Raw genomic sequence first — 18,674 nt, forward strand, 5'->3', positions numbered from 1 at the left:
GTGAAATCAGAAGAAAGTTTTTACATTGCTAGTGCACTTTTGCAAAATGTTTATGCTTCAAAGAGATGGATACATGGTTCTGTTCTGGAACAGTTTTCCTGAAACATAAGGAGATGTAAAATTTCTTCTGAAAGTACACCTAGATACAAAACTTGTAGAAAGTCAGGTTCATAACTGGGAAAGATTCTGATGATGATGCATTTTTGTGACACACACACACACAAAGAAATACATTTCACGGTGTCTGAGTATTTGCAAGATTTTTGGGAAGCAGTTATATCATAATGGAACTTCTCTGTACAGAAGAAATTACAATGAGGAAGGAAACACAGCCGTGAAGAAAAATAAAACAAAAAGAAAATACAGCTAGCTGTTTCCCCCTTGGTGACTGAGTAGTTGTGCCCTGAGATGGAAACAAACTTGTGACTTCTTTCTACCAGAAATCACATGAGCTGATCAAGGAAGAAAAAAAATCCACACAAGCTATATTTATATCCAGCACTAAACCTCTCACAAGTACTGTACCTTGATTCAGCTTTCTGGTAAGCTACCAGAAGAAATACTACAGTTGTGATGCAGTGTATCACAACTGACAACATTTTTATCAATGTGTATGGATTTTTCTAAAGCGTTTAGAATCAAGAAGTGCTGTAAAAATGTTTAGTAGAGAAGGAAAAATGCCAGATCTCTGTAAACTATGTAGTTTGTATGAATTAATGACTATTTGTGCATTAATAGTTTAACTCAGAATCTTTTTTTATTTTATTTTAAGTTAGAAAATAATAAAATGTATATTAATAGCTCCATAAAGTATTCTGGCTGTAAAGCTTTGCATCAAATCAGTTTGGCATTATTTTTGATGAGAAAGCTACAATTAGATGCTGTAATTTCACCAACTAATTACTCATAAAATGGGACACTTGAAAACTACTGTAAAGATTGCAAATTTCCGAATGAGCCAAGGATGGATCTCTGTTTAAACTATTCTCCTTTTTCTTCTAAAAATTTACACAGAAATAAATTATTATAGTATCACATTATTCCATTATCAAAATCCTTATTTTAAGAAAAGCAGTATGGTTTTAAAGTTTAAAGTTTTGAAAACAAATTCAATCATTATCTTTAGACTAACTAGTTACAATCTCTTTGTGTAGGCGATCTGGATGTTTGTTGTACTACTTAAAATATTTTTAAACATATCATTCAATGAAATGGATACCTGATTCTTTTCACCAGTTAAATACTAGGTCAGTATCACAACTGAACACATGTAGATACAGGATTCAGTGTGGGTAGAAGTGCACATCAAGATTTACTGAGACAGTCTGTTGTGTATCTTTTCTTTCACAGTAAGCTTGAGTGGAGCTGGAACTGGGAATATTTCACCCTTAGAATTTACCTGCAAAATTTAAGATGCACTAGGCCAGTGGTCCTCAAATCTTTTGGGGCTATTTCCCCCTTTCCGCTTGAGTCACAACACTAGTGCCTCCCAGTACCTATTTCTTGATACTGTTTTTGGAGCCAGCCAGTGACATCTATCCCAGCTGCATCCAGCTCACCATCGGCTCCTTCTCTTACACCTCACCCTCATGCATGAATACAATAGCAGCAACAGTCCTACTCCTCCCTCCCACCTGCCCAGCTTTACAGCAAAAGGAAGGCTGCCTGGACACCTGCATGGTGACTGGGTGCAGAGGGAGCACCTGAGCAGCCAGTCGAACAACAACCGTGAAGCTGGTCACCTTAGGAGCAGCAACCAAGCAGCATCTCTCCTGTGCTGGCCTTGCAGCAAAGCCCAGAGCAGGCAAGAAGCTTCTCAGTGGCTGCCTGTCTAACTATTTGGACACTATTCCCTCTGTACCTGGTCACCCTGAGAGCATCAAACAAGCAGCTGTCTGAGTAGCCACTGAGAAACCTCTCACCCATGCTGGCCTTGTGGCAAAGGGCAGCATGGGCAAGAAGTATCTTGGTCATTGCTTGACCAACTGATTGACTGCTGTTCCCAACATGACCAGGTGCAAAGGGAGAATCTTCCCCTCCGTAAGGCAAGACTCCAAATGCTTTTTTGCCAAGGCAGAGTGGGGCACAGCTAACTTCCTACTTTTCACCCTGGCAAGGAAGGATTCTTTTTCTGAGAGAGGCAAAAGAAGTAAAAAATTCACCCTGGATACTCCTCTTGTCCTTTCCCCATGGACATGCTTTCCTCACACAGTTTCAAGTTGTTGTCTCACACACAGAGAGAGACATTGGCGGGTTACAAACCGCCATAAAGTACGCGCTCCACGCGTACTAGGGTTAGGAAGGGCCATATTAGGGTTAGGAAGGTTCTTATCTTCCTGATGGCCCTTCCTCCCAGTACGTGCGGAGCGCGTACTTTTTCGCGGCGCCCATCCACATGGGCGCCGCCATTTTGACGTACTGGACGCTGTGCGTCCAGATGTGTCGCGGCGGAAGTGACGTCGCGAGGGCGCACTCCACCCCTCGCGGCGCCACTTCCGCGTTCCAAAAAGGAGCGGCATTTCGCCGCTCCTTTTTTGCTGCGCGGGGAAGCCTCGCGGTCTGGCAGCTGGGGCTTCCCTACGCAGCAAATGGCGGCGGCGGGAAAACGGCCCCTTGAGGGCCGTTTGTAACCCGCCATTGTTTCTTTTGGTACCTCTTCTCTTGGCCTACCCAACCAAAGAAAGCAGGAGCAGTAATGTAGTTCCAGCCTGCCAGTCATGTCCCAACAAAACTTACAAAGCTTAAGCAGCGTCCCAAATGTGAAAACTCCTTTTTGCTGCCACCTCTGCCCCTTAACCACATGCTCTGACTCCTCATCTCCACCATGGTTCTAAAGGCTGCTGCTTCCCCTTATCTTTCTTGTACGCCAGTACTTTGACTCAAGGCTCATCTGCTGCCTCATTTATTCTCATTGCCTCCCTGGATCTTTCCACCACCCCTGGGGGGGGGGGGAGGGTGTACCACCTAATTTGAGAATCACTGCTTTAGGTAATGGTATCAGTTAACCGGAAGACTTTCTGTTCTACAACCTAAACATTTATCCTTCACTTTCTTCAAAAAGCTCAGAATAGCATGCATATCCCCTTCTCCAGTGACGTAAATTAGGCTGAAACATAGTGACTTAATAACCAGAGTTATCAAGTGACTTTCATAGTCCAGTGCTCTAACCACTACACAATGTAAGATATGTAGTATTTTATTTTGATTTTCTTACATGCATTAACTCTTGGTTCTAGTATTGTGCTTGCACTTTTTAAAACAATATTAATAAATTAGTTAGGTAAATGTATTTGCCACTTGTTTATTGAAGGGGCCATCACAAAATCCTTTCCTTGATGAACAAACAAACAAAACTATTGTTTCTTGCCATTTATAACATTTATCACAACATACTCTGCAGAAGTTTTCAGAATGCAGTTTTCATAATCCTTCATCATTGGTTGTGCTGATTAAGACTCATAAAACTTGCCATCACACAACATCCAGAGGTCAGCAAGTTGCCCACCCCAATTTAATGGTGAATAAACTATGTCTGAGTCTCGAGATGGTTCCATATATCCATAAGAGCTGGTTTGTTTCTTTGGCATGTGTTTGACTGGATAACATGAACTGTAATAGCAATCATTCATGTGATCCTATTTCAAACTGCTAAGATCCCAGGGAATGTACTGGGCAAGTCCATACCCAGTGACAACTGAAATGTCTCACCTGGAGAAAACCCACATTGTGCAAATTCAGTTGCTCGTCTAACCTGATCACATTTATGAAATTGCCTAAACAAAGCTAATTACAAGTGGCCTATTTTGTACTTTGGCTGAAAGCACAATTTTTTAAAATTGCAGTTTGCTTGGTGTTTGGCAAACTGTTTTCTAAGTGAATACAGGTACAACTCAGTTAACAAAGTGGATGTATACCACGGCATTACTTCTTCAGCAATAACAACAACAACAAAAATGGAACCAGAGGCAGAAATAACATGGGAAAAAATAGAAATAGGTTCCGATACTACAAAAAAGAAGAGCAGTTCAGCATATTTCAGCAAATTAATTATTCCAAACTAACAATCTGTACATGTGAAATGAAACTACCAGGTCCACAAAGACATGCATAAGTAAACAAACAAACAAAAAAATTGAGTCTTCTAAACTTTGAAAGCTTCTTCCAAAATGCACGGTGGTGACTTTTTCTTTCACCAGCTTCCATGTTTGGGTGCAAAAACTTAACAGATTTAAGCTTTTTAAAACTTGTTTAAGGTAGCTGGGGAAGGAGAGATATGTTTCCCCCCTTTACTCTCTGTTCTGCTTACACACGCTCAGTAAGGATTTTGGAGGAAGCTGCTGTTTACCTTGCCTGTTTATAAACACATGCCTACAGTAAGATTGCCTACAGCAGGATCCCATTCTTTTCCAGCTCATTTTTTATTTATTATGTGGTTTACTGTAGACACATTGCTGCAACCAAGTTCCAGCCCATCGTGAAGTCAAAGGCATTCATGGCCGGCATCCATAGCTTTTTGTGGGTTTTTCGGGCTACACAGAACATGGCCACATAGCCCGAAAAACCCACAAAGAACTATTCCAGTCCATCTTTAACATACCACAGATGTTGATGCTGCTACAAAAGCTTTCAGCTAGACAGAGGACAAGGAAAGGGGTGCTGAGAGTTCATAACAAACCTGTAAAATGGAGCTTTTTTGTCAGAGACTTTGTTAAGTGAAGTGTGTGTGTACTAAAATGTACATTCTTGTATTACAGAAGAAATGAAGGAAGAGTATGACACCATGGGGCCTGAAGCTGCCATTCAGACCACTGGAAACAACGGAACAGGTAAGGGCACATCTTTGGAAACTTCTCTTGTTTTCTCTTACCATTAATTTATTTCTGCAATCAAAGTTTTCTATCAGCCAGATAGAAATTTCTATCACTTAGACAAGGTAGCTTATTTTTCTAGTTAAATGTTTTGGTTATACCTAATAACTTGCACATCTTTAATTGCTTCGGTGTGATACAAGCCAGTGTTCCAGACTTGACTTTGCTGAAGCAACTGGGAATATTTTCATAGAAATCCATGTAGCTAGGACTGTTTCACTGGCATTTGACAACAATGGATTTTTTAAATTATTTTTTAACATTACCTTCATGTGTCTTTTCCTCATTTACTGTGGCAGTATACTTGGGAATGAACAAATTCCAGCACTGTTTCTCAAATACTGGTGGCTATGTGGAGTTTAATATATTTGGAGCTATCTTGTTTTGAGCGTGTGTATATGTGTGTAAGTTGTCTGTCGAATTATGGCAACCCCATGAGGTTTTCTATAGCACCCAGTATTTGTTGGCAGTCTCCCATTTAAATACTAACCAGAGCTGGCACTGCTTAGCTTCCAAGATCAGACAGATCTGGTGCATTTAGTGTAGAAGCATATTTATAATGATAATGAGTGCTGGTTTTGTATCTTAAAAACCAAACCTACATGTTTTATTAGGTGCACTTTTCCCCACTTTCTCAGATGCCTGAAGCTTTCTGATACAAAGAAAATGAGTATGTAAATAAATATAACATATATATTCACAATCATATGCTAGATCTGTATAGGGGTATACATACTTCCAAGTATAGTTCCCCCCCCCACTTTCTCTTTTTCTTTATCCACTATTCTCAGAAACATAGTTTTGCATACAGACAAAAAGAAAGCAGCACTGAAGCCATAGGACTTTATCATATGTCGGTCCTATGTGCTTCTATCCCAAAAATGGTTAAGTAGTGGCATCCGAGAAAAGCAATCCCATTTGGTATTGGTTATCACACAGAGAGCACAAGGGGTTAAAAGCACACTAAAGTGGGCCCAATGCGAATTTGGCTATCAAAAGGAGACAAACAAATCCTCATTGCAAGCTCATAAATACATTTTTGGGGCATGCTCCAAAGTGTCATTTCCACAAGTGCACACACACACACATGCTCTAGGGAAGGGAGGGGATATCCTCTTTGCCACAGAAGCCCCAAAAGGTGATTCAGAAAAAGGCAGAATGAGGCTACCCTTTGAAAACTCCTAAAACCACACACAAAGACATACAAGAGATGGAGTGAAAGGAGGGGGCTGGTTCCATAAACCTGCCTGGTTCCAGGGAGGGCTGATACTCCCCGAAGCCCTCCTTTTCCAGGGCATGTCCTCCCTTTCTCCCTCCTGTCCAGGAGGACTTCCAAATTGCCCTCCCTTTGCCTTCTCACACCAGCGATGCCATGCCAGTGGTCCCCAAACTGTGCCCTTTGAGAGATTTTGGACTTCAGTTCCCAGAAGCCTGAGTCACATTGGGCAATAGTCAGGAATTCTGGACCCCGAAGTCCAAAATCCCTTAAAGAGCACAATTTCGGCACCACTGAGCTATGCCCTTAATTAGAGGCTCCATTTGAGGAGGACAGAACGGGGCGAGGAAACTGTGTGTGTATCCTTTTAAGTAATCTCTCCCAGGGGCAGCAAGGCAGCTTCAGAAATCAGGAAACCGGATGCATCTGGAGAGTTGCATTTTCACACAGCAGCCACGTGAGAGGAGTCAATTCGCAAGCAACTAAATCTGGTAGTTTTGTGAATTTAGTTATTTCCTGATTGACCTCACATTTTCCCTGCATTCTCTTCTGATTGCAACTGATTGAATTTGTTCCTAAGCCCTGGATGACCCTCCATTGCCACCCCTTTAAACTTCCAATTTTGCCCCGTGTGATACTGTCCATAGAGGCATTGGTCCAAAATACACTGCAGAAATAATCCAGTTTGAGACTGCTTTAACTGCTCTGGCTCAGGGCTAGGGAATCCTGGGAAGTGTAGTTTGTTGTGGCACCAGAGCTCTCTGAAAGAAAAGGCTAAATGTCCTTCAAAACTACAATTCCCAGAATTCCCTAGCATTGAGCCAGGACAGTTAAAGCGGTCTCAAACTAGATTATTCCTGCAGTCTGTTTTGGACCATTGGACCTATCTTTACTGCTTGGTAGAAAACTAATAAGACATCAGATGCTGGCGAAACGTCAAGAAGAAACTCTTCTAGAACATGGCCACATAGCCCCAAAACCCCACAAAAAATTAGACATTAGATGATTCGTCTTATTCATTTTTGAAGCAGCTGTAGCAGCTATTTGGATTTGATTGGAAGATATGGTTTCAGTGCAGGTAGGCTACTTATTGTCAGCCTATGAAGATTTTCACACCGGTGCTTACAGTGCGTTAAGCACCGATAAAGCAATGGTAAAACGTTTTTGAACCGTGAAGGTGTGAAAGCCCATCATGCACCTAAAACTTCAGTGAAATGTCCCCTCTGCTCTACCATCCTTGAATCATTAGCAGAGCAGCCATTTCCTATTATTGCAAAGTTCCCGTTTATAGGAAATGGCTGCTCCGTGAACTATTCAAGGACAGTAGAGCAGAGGGGATGTTTCAGAAGCACAACGGGCTTTCACGCCTTCATGCTTCAGGAACATTTTACCTGCACTTTACTGGCACTTAACCCACAGTAAGTGCTGGTGTGAAAATCTTCTAAGTCTCCTTTTGGTTGGGGAAGACACCCATGCCTGACAATTTATTAGAATTATTATTATTACATTTTATTTATAAAGCGCTGTAAATTTGTACAGCGCTGTACATAGAATGGATAAAATCACTAAGAATAATAAAACCTGACAGTGGCATACAATCTAAAAATAACAAATGCATATAACAGTAGATAGAAATACAAGTTAATAAAATAAGCAAACAACAGGTCCTATCCCAATTCCCAGGTCAAGTCTACAGAACCTAATGCAGTCCATAAGTGTGAGGAGTCCATTGTAATATTAAGCTGATGAAGACAGGACATTTTTAACTGTATGAAAATGGAAGCAAAGGAAATGTTACCATAAGGCACAAATTATTTCATACTGCCCTAGCCTAATTTCCATCCTAAAAAGTTGTTTTAATATTCCATTATGTGATTGGATGATTTAGCACCCACTAGCAACATTGTTAAAGAAGGTGGCACCCAAATGTTTAAAGGATTTTATTACTCACACATCTTTTATGCCCACACCCACATGTTCTTATTAGACTTCATAACAAAGTGACTTGCTTGATTCATACGGAGGAAAATAAAGCAAAAAATAAATAAAATAGTTTTTACTGGTGTTGAGGTTTGCCCCCCCCCCCTTTTTTTTTTTTTTTTTTGGTTTGGCATGTTAATTGTTTTGTTTCACATATATTATTTTTTCTTTTCAAAAGCCAAGAACATATGTTAGTAATTAGATATCAAAGGGTCCAAGCCATATCCAAAAAAATATGGAAAATCGTGACCAAATTTTAAAGATTCTTTCACCATGCCTTTGCCATTTGCATGATTTCTCACAACAAAACTGAAATAAGCACAGTAGTGTTATACTGCTAGTTTACACCTGTGCTGATATTCTTCTCCATGGCTTGCAGATTAAAAGAGGACAGCATACAGTACTAAGAGTCTGGGATGGACAAATACATTTTTTAACACGGTTAAATTAAGAGGCACTTGAAACATTGCTGGTTCCTATGGAATGCCAATGCAAGTGCTTCCGTTTGGTGTCAACTGTCTGTGGCAGTGACAATGTTTCAGAGCTTTAAATGCATAAAGTATCTCTGTGTCAGTGCCAGCCACAACTTGCACTACTGGCATGTGGCAAGAGTAATTTTTGAATTGGTCTAAGCTTCTGACCAAATCACAAGTGTATTAAAGCCTTTTTCATTGGTCGTCCCACACACGGCAGCCACTTCTAAGTTCCATCCATTTATATAGGATTTATAAATACCTGACCACACATATGACTTCTGTATATTAGGTCACATTAATGGCTGAATTGCTGTTTTTACTTTGAGTGATAGGTACACCCAATTCACAGAGCAGATTTTAAGGGTTTGCATTTCAGCCCACTGCCAACTGATTCCAGTATCAGGCCTCTTGCAGTTGAATATCCAGAAGACTGTTAATATCAGTACTGGTATCAGTGTGACACCTCCCCACTGAAAAACGGTCTTAGATTCTGCAATAATGTTTCACATGCAACCACAGAGTGGTGGTGGTGATGATCTCTAAGTATCTGAACATTAATTTTTATTGACTTTGGAAGAGGTAAAATAAGTACCATGTAAACCAACATTGCTTTAAGGTGTTACATCCCAATAAATATTTTTAGGAAATGGTTGAGCGAATTCCTCAAAGATTTTTTGTTTGTTAAATTCCTTCCTCTCCCCTACAGTAGACAAGTGCACTTTGCTGAGGCAGTATTTTTGTTTTAAGTAGGAAAAGAGTTCTCTGCAGAGAGGAAAACAGAAGTAAAAGTTGGCAAGTTAGAAGGAATGATCGTTTTGAGACTGTAATCTGCATGTACCAATGAGGGCCTGCCACTTCCTGCTTAATGAAGGCTGCGGTTTTATTAGCTTTGTTGCCGATTAGGAGCAGCTATCTCCATCTTACAGCAAAAGTTCCCACAAGAAATAACTGGCCTCCCAAGCTCTTGAGTGTCTCCTTTAAATATCTACTTTCCTTAGTGTGGTTTATGCACAGCTCATATGATGTTATGCTACCCCAGGCTTTAAGGAGTCCCTGCCCCAGTCCTTAATTAAAACAAGACTTCCTTAGTGAGGTCACTTACTTTACATCTTCCTAAAAAGCTTGACTCACAGATGGGAGTGTGATTTCTGTGTGCAATTTAAATTCACAAGGAATCGATGAGAGAGTGGCTATATGCATAGAAATCTTGCAAAGGGCATATAAGGAGAAACTCCCCTTCAGTTAAAGAGCTATTCATGGAATTGGGGGAGGTTGAAAACATTCTTGTTTTGCCACACTGATCACTTATTCCACTGATGACCAAATGCTCTTCACTAACACAATAAAAACTCTGAAACGCCTGATCTGCATACAGATGACATTTGATATTTATATTATCCTGTAAAGTATAATCACACTGCTAGCGTTGTTTCAGTTAAGGAGCTATCCGCTCCTCAGTAAATCCCATAGTTTTTAAGGTTTATAACTTAGACATAAACATTTGCTTTAGCTCCTGAATTCTTTTAATATACATAGACACTGAATAATGCCCAGGTTCTAGAACTTCAGAGACATTTACTGTCAAGGAAGAGAATTAAAGTCTCCTATGCCAAGCTGGAGTTCAGAATTGTTTTTAGATTGATTGAAGGAGACAGAACATGACGCTACAGATCTAATGAAACAGGCAGGAGCGAAAGAGATGAGAAAGAACTGTTCAGGATATGGGGACAATTGTATGTTTTGTGATTACAGGATAAATAGAACCTCCAATTTAAAATATGCCTTCAATAAACTATTATTATTATTATTATTATTATTATTATTATTATTATTATTATTTAGTGCTGTAGATTTGCACAGTGCTGTACATACAAACAATAAAATAGATAAGAGTAAACCATGTCTTTTTGGATAAATCAATTCTGCCCAAGTGTGAACCAAATGCGGATTGGAATCGATTTAAATTTGCCCTTCAGCCGGCTGGAGCAGGTCCATTTTGAACTGATTCATTTGTGAATGTGAATCATAAGTGGGTTATTTTACAGGGGAAAATGTGATCGGGGCAAATGTAGTGGGAACCATGCTCCACTGTCAAATTGATCCATTGATTCGAATTGCAGACCTTTTTTTTTTTTTGTAAGTGGGAATGAGGCCTCAGTTTACAGCAAATGAAGTAAGCTGAGGAGAAAGGGGAAGGTTGGAGGAGAAGAGAGAAGCTGAAACATTTTAAAAGCAACAGAGGATAATGAGGATTGTCTCGCTAAATCAGGACAGTTGGAGGGTGTGGAGATGGAAGTTTTTTTCTTTTGTGAAATGGAAAAAGATCCTGCAGAGACTCATGCTGCAAAAATGGAGATGGCAGTATTTATTCATTCCCTTAGCAATTTTCCATGTCTCTTCTGAGATGGCTACACATATATTCCCCACCCAAATGCCCATATCAGATTTTCAGGGAACAATAGCAGTTGCAGAGGAAAGAAAGGATTAAGAAATGAATGAATGAATGAATGAAAATTGTTCCACTCTGTTCCTGATTAGACCACTGCAATGCACTCTTTATAGGGCTGCCCTTGAAGATGACGTGGAAACTGCAACTAGTGCAAAATTCAGCATCTAGACTGTTCACTGGAATTTTATTCAGATAACATAGAACACCTTTTCTGAAGGAATTGTACTGGCTGCCAAATCATTTTCTTTCTGAATTCAAGGTGCTGTCAATAATACTTAAAGCCTTGAATGGCTTGGGACCTCGATACTTGAAGGAACACCTTTCTATAAATATACTGTCAGCCATCCCCAACTGTAGACTGGTTGTCCACGATTGGAGTATCCACAGATGGCCCCACTCTGTTCTCCCAATGACAGCATGCACATGTCATGCCACCATTGGGAAGAAAGGGACTTGAGGTCCTGTGTTTTTTGTAATCAAGGGGTGTGCATGTTCAGAGCGGAACCCTTGCAGAGACTGTCTGTCTGTCTGACTGTGTATGCCTGTCTGATAATCATGATCTATTGGCAAGGCCCTTCCCCATGTCCCATCAGTAGGGGAAATACATTGTGTGAGGACATGAGAGAGGACCCTTTCTACAGTGGCTCCCTGGTTATGGAATTTCCTCCCCTGGAGACCCAGCTGGTGCCAACATTGGAATCATTTCAGCGGCAAGCTGAAAGCTGGCTATTTATTAAAGCTGTCAGGCCAAACTGATTTCATCCAGGCTGTACATGTTTTATGATAATATCATTCAAGGTTGTTTTAACCAGTTTTAAACTGACTGTTTTTAAATTGAGAAACTACTAATGGTAAGTACTAGTAAGTGCAATATGAAAGTGCAACAATAGAAAAGTATTACAGTTCATAAAATAAATAGCATAGAGATCTTGTATATTAAAAACATTCAATACAATTAAAACACATTGAATATAAACAACAGTATAATAAGTGCATCCCCAGAGCAACCAACTGCAAAATCACCAATAAATCTTGCCCAAATTTTTATTGTTACCAGGGCAAAAAGGAAAATCTTGTAAGTTACTATAGAGAAATTTAGAAATTATTTAATATATTTTTAATCTTTAAAAACTTTGATATTTTTTTTTAAAGTTGATTTTATTGTAAGATGCCGTGAGATCTTCAGATAAAAGGCAGGATATAAATATTTTTTAAAAATAAAATAAATACACAATTGTTGAACTATGATTCTGCTTTAACTGCCATGGTTATCCCCAATGTAATCCTGGAATTTGCAGGTTAGGGAGGGATATTCAGAATTCTCAGCTAGAGAGCTCTAGTCCTTCAGCAAACTACAAGCCCTAGGATTCCATAGGATATTACCATGGCAGGTAAAGTAGAATATAGCACTACAATTGTGTAGCATGAATGGGCTATAGACTTCATCCTATGGAATCCTAGTATTTGCAGTTTAGTGAGTGATATTTAGAATTCTCAGCCAGAGAGCTCTACAGCCTCACTGAACCACAATGCCTAAGACTCCATAAGACGCAGCCATGATAGTTAAAATGGAATCATTATGGTATAATTATGCAGTGTGAAAGTGCCCTGGAATTCAATCATTATTTGTTGACTTACCTTAGAATCATAGAGTTGGAAGAGACCGCAAGGGCAATCCAGTCCAACCCCAACCCCCTGCCATGCAGGAAATTTCAATCAAAGCATCCCCGACAGATGGCCATCCACCCTCTGCTCAAAGATCTCCAAGGAGACTCCACCATACTCCGAGGGGGTGTGTTTCACTGTCGAACAGCCCCCGCTGTCGATGATTGTGCAATGTTATGGATTCCCCCCACTCAGCTGACCCTATTGTTGTTATTGTGATTGTTTTTAAATGCTGTTTTAATTGTTTTATCTTGATGTATTTTTTATCTAAATCTGTACGCTGCTTTGATCAAAAGTTTGAAAAGCGGGATAAAAATAAACTATTATTATTATTATTATTATTATTATTATTATTATTATTATTATTATTATATATTATTATTATTATTATTACTACTACTACTGTCAGGAAGTTCCTCCTAATGTTGAGGTGGAATCTCTTTTCCTGTAGCTTGCATCCATTGCTCCAGGCCCTAGTCTCTGGAGCAGCAGAAAACAAGCTAACTCCCTCCTCAATGTGACATCCCTTCAAGTATTTAAACAGGGCTATCATGTCACCTCTTAACCTTCTCTTCTTCAGGCTAAACATTCCCAGCTCCCTAAGTCGTTCCTCATAGGACATGGTTTCCAGACCCTTCACCATTTTGGTCACCCTCCTTTGGACACACTCCAGTTTCTCAACATCCTTTTAAAATTGTGATGCCCAGAACTGGACACAATATTCCAGGTGGGGCATGATCAGAGCAGAATAGAGTGGCACTATTACTTCCCTAGATCTAGACACTATACTTCTATTGTGATGTTCCTTGGTGCTATCACTACCTTCCTAGTGTTCCCCAGAAGCTGTTCTTATGATTTTAAGGAAGTTCCCATCCAAATCCTTCTTCTGTTTTTATGTCAATAACCAGCTCATCACTTCAGAGTACGTCACCAATCCAAGTTGTGTATTCAATTTTTAACAGCACCACTACCTATATAAGCAGACTATAGAATATATGAGGAAAAAAAGCCCTTTGAAATGTTAGAAAAAGTTACATACAGTGGGCCCTTGTTATACGCTGGGGTTTGGTTCCAAGATCCCCCGTGGATAACATAATCCGTAGATGCTCAAGTCCCATTAAATATAATGACATAGCAAAATGGTGTCCCTTATAAAAAATGAAAAATCAAGGTTTGATATTTGAAATTTATACTTTTTTTAACATTTTCAAACTGTGGATGCTTGAATCCGTGTATAAAAAAATCCGTGTATAAGAAGGGCCGACTGTACTTCAAAAATATCTAACGGTAAAAAGTAAGTACAAGAAGAAGAGCTCTTATAATATTATCTCATACCTCTAAGCTCACACAGATTTATTCCACTGTACAGTATTGGTTCTGCCCAATGATTTTTCCACTGCTGAAGGAAGACTCTTTCATCCAACAGAGGATTCCTTCAGTGCAGACATATAGAAGTTTTGGCAAATTTCCTTCCTGCAACCTCTTCATTCACCCACCTAATCTTGCTCCAGTGTTGGAGAATCCTTTCAAATTGTGCAGATTTCAAAATGCCAACCAATTGCTATTATTCATTCCCTGTTTTACAGTAGATAGTTGCTCTGTAGCATGACCTAAATATGACTGGATGCCAAAGAACAACTTCAGACATGCCCAGTGAACTAAAGGGAACAGCAGTAGTTGTGTAAGCCTGACAACACATGGAAGTAATATGAAATAAAAGTCAACTTAGGCCTGAAACATGCTCTGGGGGCATGGCGTTTACACAGTGCAGGCCCCCAGAGTGCCCGGAAGCCACCCTGGGGCCATCTAAGGCAGCTCAAAACCGGCCCCCAAAGGAGCTGGTTTTCCCCCGCTCCTGTTTGGGGCCATGGCAGGTGGTGCCCTTGGGGCTGTGGTGTGTATTCACCGCAGCCCCAGGGCAATCGGATTGGGAGTGGCATCTGGCCGCTCCTTCCTGCCTGTCTGCTTCAGCCATTAGAATACCTTTTAATGAAAATATTGGCGTGGAGTTATTACTGGTTTGTTACCATGTCCCCAAACACAGGGTGAGATGCTAGGTGTTGGTAAAGTGGGTCTTCATTTGGCAAGCTAGCCTACTGTTGCAGAAGGTCAGGGACAAAAATATCTGGATGGAAATTTCTAAAGAGTATAAAAAAGTGATCAAGGGTTTCCATGCATGCATACACATATTGTATTCTTTAATTTTTCCTTTAACATTTTGATCCAAGTGCTTAAGATTCTTGTTTCCAGCTAGATGGAAGAGGGTGGGATACTCTTTTCATAGTGTGAGCATGAAGGTCCCTCTGGACAGTGCCCAGTGGGATGTGTGGCTAATTGGAAACAAGTCAAAATTTTCCTTGCACGTGAAGAATTGTGTGAGGATATCTGGATTCTGTCCATTATCTGAGAGAGATAACATAACATAGTCCAAGGAACTGTGTTTTTAAAAAATGATTCCTTGAAAGTCACTGCCATGCAAATGAAGAAGTAGGCTCAAGTCTACAAAAGCTCATGCTACCAGCTTCGTTCTTTCAAGCAGTATTCAGATGGTGAAAATTATTTGGGATGAATCCAGGTTGAAACTTTGTTGTTCAAATACATCCCCAATGCACCTGATTCAGTTTGTTTGGGTTTTTTTTTTTGGGGGGGGGTGCCGAACCCCCCCCCCCCCACTTAACCTGGGATAATTGGAACTATTTGTTTTTTGAGTGTTTTCAAAAGATTTGCATCAGCAGCAGTGTAAATAACAATGTGAATAGTCCCGGGATGGAACCCTGTAAGCCTGACTGCATCTTTCCCCTCTGATGAGGGGAGAGGAGGACTCTCCCTCTCTCATTTTCCTCCTGCCTCCAAGGAGCAGTGGGAGACTTTACTGTTGCTGCTACCACCTTGAGACACCCAGCTGGGGACATTTTCTTCCAGGGGTTGCCTTGGTGGGGAGGTGGAAGGCTGGCAAGCATTTCTGAGCAACAGAACACAAAGAGATGTTAAGAGATGCAGTTCTGATAAAAAAAATAGTGTGAATAACAAACCCAGAGTCCATGACTTGTCTTATTCAAATCATCGTGCTAAAAAAAAAGATGTCTGAATAACCCTTCAGTTAGTATCAAAGGTGCTACAAAATCCCTTTGCATACTGATGTTCCAGACTAGCACAGTTATGTCTTTGAATTCTACCACAGGGTATGTGACAGAAAATAAGTATTATAAAAGTAAATAAGTAAATAGTATTATAAATAGTATATAGATTATGGAATCCTAGTATTTGCAGAGAGTAAGAATGGCGCTTGATAGTTGGTCAAGCAGGTAATATCACCTCTTGCAAATAACATTCTCAACCCACCCCTGCAGCCAAGTATCCTGAAGATTACCCATTTAACTTTCTAAGCTATTTCAGGGTTGTTTATAAGAGAAAATTTCTTTCTGCAATCCCCACACCTTTCCTGCGCCTGTCCTTACTTTAGCCCATCTGATTCATCTGTCTTAATCATGACCCTGTCTGAGGAACCAATTGTGCTGTGCTTGTTTAACTTGAGCTCAGCAGGTTGTGCATTGAAGAAAGATGCTGCATATTGACAGGAACTGAAACATTTTTATTAACAACATCCATGAAGCTATTGCCAGAATTGCTTCCTTCTGTAAATGATATTAAAGCATCTCCTGGGATTTAGTAGTTTCAACCTACAAGTTTTGTTGGGCTGTTTCTCTTCTCTTTTAGAATTAGATATTTCATTTATATTTTGCTAGAAAATTGTTATCCCTCCCTCATAATCCATTTTGGGGGGGTTACAGTTTTACTCTTCAGCAAACAGAGGTGTGTAAGTTGATTTTACCCTAACACTATTGACTACATATGGCACTGTAATGGATTTTCTCCTTTATCTGTTGCCTTGAGGCAAAGATGCTAAATATTTCAGTAACCCTATGTGCTGGTTTCCTACCTCAGTCTAAGTTACAATGATGTAAATCTAGTGCTGCTTTCACTCAATAATTATCAATCCAACCCCATTGATTTTAGGGTAGATAGTGCTGATTTATGCTATTGTAACAGGGAGTAGAATCAAGTTGATCTCTATTTTGGTTGCTTTATGAGAGAGAAAAATATTTTAATCATCTAGGCACTTAGTCAGTAATCTGACCTAACCAAATAAAAGTAGCAAAGCTTTAATAAGTATGAACAGTAAAGTCTAAGCACTAGTAAAAGTGTCTGACAGTATATGTGCTGAAGAGGTGCTTTCTAAAATCTTCAAAAAGAGATGCTTTCTAAAATCCAGTTTAAAAGAAAATAATAGGGTTGCTCTTTCAGTTATGTCTGTACTCTGACTTACACATATCTAACACTTTGATACTGACAGTCTTAAACATGTGTAACTACACAACAGATTGAATGCCAAATCTCTTGGATTAATAATTATTTATAACAACATAGGTTTTACCAAATTGTTCCTGTATCTAATGTTCAGAAAAGAGGGAAGGGAAATTATTAATTTTAGCAAGAGGGTGCTTTGTGGTTCAGAGGACATTATTTTTCATGGGTATGGGCAATAAAATATATAACTTTATATTTTAATGAGGGGGGGGGAAGAAAAACAGTGCAGGCAGCAAAAGTAGTTTTAAAGGCCTGTCATGCATGGTTGCATTGCAGAAATATGTGGTTCTGTTTTGTAAAATAGTTTCAGATATCACATTATCTGAGCAACATATGTCCCTTTTTGTGGGGAGGGGGAACTAAACATGGCTTAACCAACCAATCAAAGATATTGTGTATTTCAGAGTAAGCAAGGTTTTGTTTTGTTTTTCACTTGAGCTAAAAATCTTTGAATCCTATGAAGCACAAAATTCTCATTTCCTGAACAGTTAAGTCTTGATGGCCCAATAGCAAGTCTTGACTCTTTTTTTCCCTATTTGTTTGCCTACTTTCTCTCCATTTTGCCTATATCAGTTTTCTCCCAAAGGCATCAAAGTACCTGTGTGATAAGGATGTATAAACTTCCTGTCCAACTCCCAAGGTTTGGGCATACCCAAAGCCAGGGTAACTCATTAGCCTATCAAGCAGCTGATGTGAGCATGTCAAATAGTGGACTCAAAGTATTTAAGGACAGAGAAAAGCTCCCAGAGGCTGCAGTTATGACCAGTTTCTCAGTAATAATCGCAGCAGAATATCATTAAATTACACATGAGATCAAAACAAGAATAAAGTTTGAAATATTGTTAGTTCAGATTATGTGCAGAGATATCATATAATACTATACCTTTCATTCCTGCTAATTGAAAAAAGGCCATCTCTCATTAATGGGTGGCATTGTAAGAAATTTTACCAGATCTATTCGCTTCAAAATCAATCAGAGATTATAATATAAGAGAAATAAACTAGATGGTAGGGATAGCTACAGGATCAGGTTCAATATGTAGACTGACAGCTTCAACAACAGTGCTCAGACAGACATATGAATCCCCCAGAATTGGCATAAACAAAATCATTTCTTTTTCTTTTTGTTCTGTCTTCCCTCTCCCTCTTTTCCATTTTAGTTAAGAATGCAAATTGCACATCAGACTTTGAAGAATACTTTACTAAGAGGAAACTGGAGGAAGGAGATGGACACTCAGTCAGTATAGCAGAGTACCTACGACGCAGTGATACAGCCATTATTTACCCAGAAGCTCCCGAGGAACTGTCTCGTCTTGGCACTCCAGAGGCCAATGGGCAAGAGGAAAACGGTGAGGATGGAATTCATTTTTAGCTACTCTTCTGACCTCTTGCAGCTGTTGCAATTATAAATGCACTACATGCCTGAGTGTTTACCTTAAAATTGAGGAACAGCTGCAGAAGCATGGGATTTCATGAGCAAAGATTGGGACTGTAATTTCATCATATTGTGATTTTCTTATTTATTTCTTTTAGTCAGCAAATTCTGTAGGTGAAATAAATAGCAGACCTTTAATTGTAAATGAGTGGCGTTGTTGCTGGAACATTAATTTTGGAATGACTGTTTTTTTTAAAAAAATAAGCAAACTAAGAAT

The 18,674-nt window shown here is 39.6% G+C and overlaps 1 protein-coding gene across 4 annotated transcripts in view; it reads left to right on the top strand.

The window, feature by feature from the left end:
• Nucleotides 1–18,674, top strand: part of ZEB2 (zinc finger E-box binding homeobox 2) — a 198,468-nt gene that overhangs the window by 137,767 nt on the left and 42,027 nt on the right. For all 4 annotated transcript variants that reach the window (XM_042462778.1, XM_042462770.1, XM_042462783.1 and 1 more), the window contains 2 exons: nucleotides 4,755–4,826; nucleotides 18,183–18,371. In XM_042462778.1, coding sequence (XP_042318712.1) covers nucleotides 4,755–4,826; nucleotides 18,183–18,371 — 261 coding nt within the window. The remainder of the gene's footprint in view (nucleotides 1–4,754; nucleotides 4,827–18,182; nucleotides 18,372–18,674) is intronic.

The sequence above is a fragment of the Sceloporus undulatus genome, chromosome 1 (genome assembly GCF_019175285.1).
Source record: "Sceloporus undulatus isolate JIND9_A2432 ecotype Alabama chromosome 1, SceUnd_v1.1, whole genome shotgun sequence".
NCBI classification, from domain to species: Eukaryota; Metazoa; Chordata; class Lepidosauria; order Squamata; family Phrynosomatidae; genus Sceloporus; species Sceloporus undulatus.